The sequence below is a fragment of the Centruroides sculpturatus genome, unplaced genomic scaffold, assembly GCF_000671375.1.
Source record: "Centruroides sculpturatus isolate CEXI.00-Female unplaced genomic scaffold, Cexi_2.0 scaffold440, whole genome shotgun sequence".
Classification (NCBI taxonomy): Eukaryota; Metazoa; Arthropoda; class Arachnida; order Scorpiones; family Buthidae; genus Centruroides; species Centruroides sculpturatus.
In genome coordinates, this window is record NW_019384633.1 from 357291 (window position 1) to 366095 (window position 8805).

At 27.8% G+C, this 8805-nt stretch overlaps 1 protein-coding gene across 1 annotated transcript in view; it reads right to left on the minus strand.

The window, feature by feature from the left end:
- Positions 1-7061: 7061 nt before the first annotated feature.
- Positions 7062-8805, minus strand: part of LOC111625824 (transmembrane protein 198-like) — a 51589-nt gene continuing 49845 nt past the window's right edge. The window contains exon 6 of the mRNA XM_023369062.1: positions 7062-7985. Within this exon, the coding sequence (XP_023224830.1) occupies positions 7857-7985 (129 nt within the window). The 3' untranslated portion in view covers positions 7062-7856. The remainder of the gene's footprint in view (positions 7986-8805) is intronic.

Consider the following 8805-nt stretch of genomic DNA (forward strand, 5'->3'; position numbering starts at 1 on the left):
CATAAGTATAACATCAGCAAGGGATCTAGTGCCACTATACTATCGCAAATGGCGCAAGTTGAAGGCTCAATCGTCAAATGGGACGAAGCAGAAATTATTAAATCGGTACATTCACCGACATTGGCGAATTGCGCAGAAAAAATTGAAATATATAAAAGCAAATTGCATGATTCATGCATCAATTCTAGAGATTCTGAAGGGTTGCCTTCGGCCTGGAAATACTTTATCAAACGATTGGACAAATCTTAATTTATTGCGGCGATTTTAATATTTTTTTGCATAAAGTGCATTTCACTGAATTTCTATATAACGTTTTAATATTTAATTAACCTATGCTTATTTTTATCATATACATTTTTTGTTATTTGTAACAATAATTTTTATTTATTTTATTATTCTGTATACATTTATATTTATAATTCGCTCGTTATTTTATTTTATTTGTATTTAAATTTTTGTTCTATTTTATTTATATTCGAATGTTCTTAGCCTGACGATGGCCAACTGATTTGGCTGAAAACGTTAGCTTTACATTAAAATTTTTTCTCAGCGAATTAAGGTGTTGTGTTTTTTGATTTTTTTGGAAATTTCTGATGAAAAATTTGTGATTCAGGGACCTACAAGAAAATCAGTAATTTTATATTTACCACCGATTCTTTTTGAAGAAACTGCAAATGGTACAGTACTATGTTCACTCTACAATTAACATTGTGTTTATTTATATGTGAACTAGTAGACGAGCCTGGCATTGCTCGGGCAAAAAGTAATGATAACAAAGATTAACATTATTAGATTATAGCTGATCTTACCCATTTTCACCGGATGCAAGAATTAGGTCCCCCTATTCAGAGACTAATTAGAAAATTTTTAAATTGGTCTAAAAATATGTTCGATTTCCTGCAAAAACACAAAAAAACTGCATCTAAAATAGTACAGTAGAAGCCAAGTTCTTCAGGATAATCTTTAACCCTCTCCTTCTCCCCCATTGAGGGGAATTTTGAAAAATTTCTTCTTAGTGTGCATTTGCATGATGTACCCTAACTGCACTCCAAATTTCAACTTTCAACTTCTAACTGTTTGGGATCTGCACTTATTATTATTATCAACCCATCTCGATTATATTATAAGATTTACAAATTGATTTACAGGTCTGTCAGACCTGAACCCTACATTTAAATCATGTTCTGGTTAATAGACAACAGTACTTTTTTATTTGTTATTACTTTTAAAAAGATAATATCTTTTTTACTTTCAACAGGTTGTAATATACTGTAAAGTACATTATAGTGTTATGATGGCTTATGATGAACATTAAGTTGCTTCTAACTATTTTTCATTTTTATAAGTTATATACAAAAATGCATGATGCTCTGTGCAGAATGTTATTTGCAGTAATTGCAATAAAAGATTGTTTGTCTATCAAAAACAAAGAATGACAATCCAAATGGATCCAAAGTTTTAAAACTGAATAAAAAGCCTAACATTAATTTAATATATAAAAATACAAAAACTTCCTTACATACTATTAAACTGTAAATTTAATCTTAATTAATATTATTACTAATTGCAAGATGAATCTATAAACTCCCAAAAAATCATTTCATGTACTATGAATAAGTCATCTGTACTATGAATATATGAATCTGTTGTGTCATTTAATTCACATATATTAAAATTTATAAGTTTAATATTAAAAAAATTATACAACAGAATAAAACAAATATATAAAATATTTTACATAGAGTTTTGGAATAAACTTAATTTAACCATATATGCTGTTTTTTGTGCAGATTGACCAGCACACACACAAATGGGGAAGACCAGCATACTGGAAACCCTGGGGTTATCAGCATGCCAGTTAAACTGTGATTAAAATATAAAATTAATCAATCTAATAAAACTAGTTGTTAATTAAACATTAAAGAAAACCTTCTTCCAAGTACAGTCGACCCCCCTATAATTACGGTCCCTATAATTACGATTCCTATAAAACTACGAAAAAATATACGTATTTTGGAAATGTTGAGTCAGATTAGTGTAGAATCGATTAATTTTATGGAAGAAAACCTTTCAATCAGCCGTAGTCCGTAAACTTGACACGTGTCGGGCTGTGATTGGAACGACTTGTAAGAAATCGGATTCCTAATAAATTGGAACGTATCTATATCTTATAGGGGGGGTCGACTGTATAATAAAATAACATTAAAATCAGGAAAAGAGTTTTTGTTCACAAGACAATAAAACAATTAATGACTTATTAACATTAAAAATAGTAGTAGTAGTAGTAGTAGTAGTATCAGTAGTTAGGCAGTGTGGGCTACACTGACTATATACCAACCTTAAAAATAATACCATCCTCTCAAATTTCACATGAAGCCAATGTTAATAGGTGCAAGCTGAGATAACTTATGGGAAATTTCTTAAACTTAATGTTTATGTTTGCATTTTTGAATCAAATAACAATAAAATACACATTAAAAAAAAGCACTCTCAAAATTCCACGAGTATTTTACATCATTAGAAAGAAGAAAAAACAAAGAAATTAAACATATAATCATAGTTTTGATGTAATGCTGACAGTTTCACAGTTTTAGAATAAAAACTCATTTGTTTTTTAATGCACCTCTAGAAAGAAATGTATAGCTTTGCTTAAACTGGCATGCCAGCATTCCCCCCAAGATAAGCTGGCATGCTGGTTTTTACCATATGGAAATATCTGATTTCATGGTCTCCCCGGATTGACCAGCATGCCAGTCATTCTGCAAAAATAAGGTATAAAATTAATCATTAATATTAAATAATAGTAAGATTATTCCTTTGTGCATCATTGTTCAAGGAAAGGTTCTGTTTAGTGTCAACAATATTCTGATTAAATTTGATATTGCATTATTTTTTATAATAAAAATTAGTAGCATCAATATGATTGTAATGTTTCAAGATCTACTTACAATCTTATTCACAAAAACATTGAATGCCAGATACACTACTGTTTTAGCAGCTGCAGAATGTCACAAGATATTCTAGAATTATTTAGTCATTAGATTATATTATTAAACTTACTGTAAACAAATTATTAAGGAACTTATTATTTTTTATTTGTTTTCTCATTAGTTTTACATAACATCAACTACAACGTAGTATACAAAATTAATATTGCAATGTTAACTGGAGAAAATAAAATAAGAAAAATTTTCAATTAAACATAGATAATATATAAACTTTGCATTGCTAGATTAATCTTTTAGAGGAGGGAAAAAACCAAAAGATTTTCTTTTTATATATATAAAGTTTAAATCTTCATAAAACAGATCATATACTTTTATTTGGATTCTTTTTTATTTTAAAAATGTATTTCTTTAAACAAAGAAATAATTAAGTTTTTAAAACAACATAGTAAATCATATATAATAAATGATAAAAACTAAACATCGAAAGCTTGCAATTATATTTTTTCAAATTATTATGTATCACACTAAATACTAACATATATTATAATTTTAATTAAATGTTGAACTTATAATTTTTAATTCCATCAGCTTTGGAAAACTTTATCTTGTTCATCAATTAAATTTCTCTCTGCAGGTACAGAGTCAATTCTATAATTTTGTTGTCATCAAGCATCAAGTATAATTACTCATGAATACTGCAAGTTATGAATACTGTATTATGTTTGCAACCACATCAATATTATAAGTAATTGTTGTGAGTATACTATAGTAATGGTTATATGAACTTTGAATGCTTCATGAATTGTGAAAAAAGTGTGTTATTAAAAAAATTGTGTCTACTTTTTTCTATTAATTTAAAATACAATTTCCATTCGTTTTTAAAACAATTCCAGAAAGTTATAACTTTGATACCTGCAATATATTATAATTTTGTTATAAATTCAATTATAATCTGTTATATTTCACTTACTTGTGATATGACATCTCCATGGGCTGTCCGCACTTGATAGAGATATCGATATTTCCTCTGTCGCTGTTCAGCACGAGATTCTTCTTGTCTTATCCTCTGTAAGTTAACTTGCCGAGACTTTCTGGAGGGTCCCACTAGAATGAAATCAATAGATATTATTTACTGATTAATCGGAATTCAAATGCTGAAGCTTTCTAATTTTGATTATTAAAAATCAGCATATACTAGTTCTATTCAAATAGTAATTGCACTTTTTTTTGCTTGGAATTATGACCATCCTCAAACAGTAGCCATGTCTATTATTCAACAATTTCTGAAAACTTAGGTGCAAAATAAATATTGTATTTTGATATTGATTAGTTATGTTGTTCATTAAATAAATAAAAAACAAACTACAATAGAAAATGACTTATATAAAATATATAAGTAGATAGTACACAGTAGGTGCATTTTATTTATTTATTTTTTATTACTGGTATACAGAAAGTAACACTTGTTATTAAGATATCAGTTGCCATTTCAAGTGTAGTTTGCTTTAAACATCAACCTTTTATAAATACTCAAATACTTATATACTTTATTAATAACAGACATCAAACAGGTATATGTAAAGAAAATAATATTTGCACTCAAATAGTACCAGTAACTGCAGAGAAAATATGCAATTTAAAATAGTAGTGGTTATTATTTGAAAAAACTAGTGATTTACAGTAATTTTAATTTATAATGACATATGAATATTGTTACTATAGTGGCTATTCATTTTTTACATCACTTATGAGTAAACATAAAACAACAGTTTCAATGTTGTTCAACACTGAATATTTCTTGATTTAATTCTACCATCAAAGCTGTAGGGAAAAACAGTAAGAAATATCAATAACATCCAATGTTATTGACAACAGAAACACAAAAGGTAGTAATTGTAAATAACAAACAAAACTTTAATTTTAGAAAGAATAGTATTTAATTTCAAAAATCTACAAATTGAAAATTTTAGATCCTAAGGTTTTATGAATAATTCTTTCCTCCATTATTATTTTATAATTAATTTTGAAAGGATTTTGAGTTTTTTCAGAAGTGTCAATTATCATCTTGTTTATGAAAACTGGTAAACAAAATACTTAAAAAGGTTTGTTTTATTTATAAAAAACAACTTGGAAACACTTCAACTCTCATATTTTATACAAAAAAATTTAAGTAAAGTATGAAAAGTAACATTTGTAAATACCATAATTTTTTGCAGTATACATTAATTTTATGAGAAACCTTATCAAATATAGCTGGGTGCTNTTTTACTTCTTGAACAGTGTCACTTAAGTGTTTACGTAATCCTAAATTACATTATTTTTTTTCATTTAAAAAGCTAGTAGCTGATCTATTGATCAATTATCATCATACATCTATTTTAAGTGTACTAATACCAGATCTCTGAATTATACTTACTTTAATAACTAGAATTGTAAAACTAAATTTAGTTTAAATTAACAAATGACAAACTCGATGCTTTGTGTTATTACGCAAAGTATTGCTGAGCTCTTGTACAAAATAAAAAAAATTATCTGCATGCAATAAAATTTATTCAAAGGGCATTGTTTAATTGATAAAATTTTAATGTACCAAAGGTCAACCATTGGTATGTTTACTTTATAAACATAAATCATATTATTCGAGAAAACTGCAAATAAATACTACTGGTCTATCCGTAAGACCTTGAAAAGATGTTCGCAAAAAATTCAGGTGCCATGGACACTGCATTAATTAAGAGAGATAAGGAATGTCGCATAATTATAAAGACGGTTTTTAAAACTTTTTAAATCCAGCAACGAGTTGCATAACCTTCCAGCAGTTGAGCTTTTATTTATGAAATAACTTTTATATTTTTAATTACAATATAATAAATAAAATTGTGTGTGGTGCCATCTGTTACGAGATTTGTTATAAACACTTTCTATACGTTTAATTATCATCGAAAGGTATAACAAAGTCAACAAACACTCAAGAAAAAGGTAACTTTGAACAAACTGCACTCATTAAATACTGCACATTCTTCTTTGCACACATCGTTCTTCAGAAATGTGTTCTTTTATTGTGAAATAATAATCAGATAGTTTTCTTTTATGGACCTCTTCAGTTTTTTTTCTTTTGATGGTCCAGCAGTAATCTGTAGCATGTGATTACTCCAACTTCCTTGATATCACCGTTTCATGATTTGTGCTCTTATGGCTTCAAAGTTCTAAGAAAAACGTTCCAAAGGAGAATACAAATAATGAAGTTTAAGGTTTATATTGCATCTCAACTTGAAAAGTTATTATTATTTAGACCATACTTTTTGTTCTCAATGTTATGCTTTACCAAGAAAATATGTAACTGCAACCACAAAACTGATCCACGCCTACTTTTCAATACCAGTTATTGTGATTTAAAGGTGGTCATTTTTTTATTAATTTATTTTTTCCTTATTATTCCAGAAATACACCTTCCTTCACCTTGGCATCAGAGAGCTTGTTAACATGTGCCATGCTCTTGAAATGTATATAAAAAAAAGATCATGACAAATGTTGCACAAAAACTGCCCATGATGGAGGAAGCCAAATGCCATTTTCATATTCAGCTACATCAAATTAATAAATAATGACAATTACTTAGCAAATTCAGAATCAATGTTAACCTGTGTCATCATTGTTATTTGTGATGTATAAAATTGAAAAAATTTATAAATCACAAATAGTATTGTGGTAAATTTTCTTAATAAATCACCAGATCCATTGTTGACTAAATAATTTATTAATCACAAAAAATTAAAATATTCAAGTAATTATCAAGAAAAACAACATACAACAACTGAATTGAAAAACTTACAGATAAAAAGTGAGCAAAAAGCAATAAATGGAAAACGAGTGAGGTCGTTTAGTTGAAACAAGATTTTTCCATTTATCTGCGGGAATATACCGATGAGAGAATTTTTATTGCGAAATTAACTAATACTACAACTCTATGAGATATGTATGTATGGTGTACGACTACATTCTCCAACCTACTAGATGTATATTGAGTTGAGGCAGTGTTGGGCAAATATTTTTATTTTTGTTGGTTTTTTTAGACTTCTGCAAGTATCATGCTATGAATCTTGAAAAGTGCTAGCTGCCATCTGCTCAAAATTAAATATCAATTGCTTTGACATCACAGACAGAAGCTAGGAAATAACATTCTTCTTTTTTTTTTTATGGGAATGTAAAAAGTTAACATTTAACAGTTGCAATATTCTGGACTTGTCACATCACATGCTGTACATTTCAACACAAATTACATATCAGCGCCAAACCAGTAAGTTTGGCACTAATATAATTTTTTTTGTAGATACCTGTATAAGATGCAGTATGCATCAAATTACCTGGATGGATAATGAAGAAACAAGAATTATTTACCAAAAAATGTCTATGATGATTATTAATTGTTGAAATAAGTTCTGTATAACTTCAATAAAATAAATCAATTTTTAAAAACCAATTACATAAACATGAAAAATTTGTTGTAGAATTTAAAATACTTATCCAAATTGTTTTTGAACACCAACAGTTTCAAACAATAACCGTTGCCAAAAACAATCAAAAATTGTAATTAGAATCAAGACAAAATCATCTTCACTTTGTGAAGCATTATCGAATAATGCTATTGATCATCTAACAATACTGCAGATTCATACACAGCACCCAGTATATAGCACCAGCAGTATCTTCCTTTGCTCTAAAATGGTTGTGGTTTTCTTTATAATAGGTTCTGAAGTCAAATAATCCTCGCTTTGGTTAAAGGTCACTTCATACTGCTAGCACCTGTTCTCTGCAGATAAACATCAACAGTTCTTTATCACTGAAAATTCCAAATGGCAGTTGTGAAATTTCTTCAATGTAAATAGATTCTCTAGGAAAACGTTGTTGCTATGCAACTTGACTCATGGTGGTGGCTGTGCTTTCCGAGGGATTTAGAACAGTAAGATGCGTCAGATCTGAAGGGAAGGGATCGTCGGGAGGAGGGCATACTTTTTTCTGGAGACTTTGGATATAACTCTGAAAATGAAAATAAAATAAATTTTATCATTGGTCAAAACATTTGGTTACAAAATTTTACTATTTGATTAAATTTACTAACATAATAATTCTCAGATTATAATTATTTTATCTTTTCAACATTTAATGTAAAAATTCATTTAAATAGAAGTATGTAGAATAAAATCTATAGAAGATATTTAAAAAATGTTTTAATATCATAAAATAATATACTTTGTGCATTATTAATAAGCCAGTTGATTCATAAATATTTTTAAGTGTTAAAAATTTGTAATGCACTGACTGGAATCATATTAGAAAATTTCAAGTCAAAATTAGTCTTTTAGGTTAGATACATACCTACAACCTGTTACTAGCTGATGAAATACTTGATAAAGGTTTTGATAAAAACTTTGTGTTATATAAACTAATATAAATGTAAATATAAAAGAGGCTTTGCAATTCCATGTTTGCTTATCCTATTAAAAAATTAGATACATACAACAAAGTAATCCAGCCCTACTATTAAAAAAGTGAAGGAATTTCTGATTGATGTACACTCACTCAGCACTAGTATATAAATCAAAAAACACAACACCTTAATTCGCTGAGAAAAAATTTTAATGTAAAGCTAACGTTTTCAGCCAAATCAGTTGGCCATCGTCAGGCTAAGAACATTCGAATATAAATAAAATAGAACAAAAATTTAAATACAAATAAAATAAAATAACGAGCGAATTATAAATATAAATGTATACAGACTAATAAAATAAATAAAAATTATTGTTACAAATAACAAAAAATGTATACGAAAAAATAAGCATTAGGGTACATTTGACAT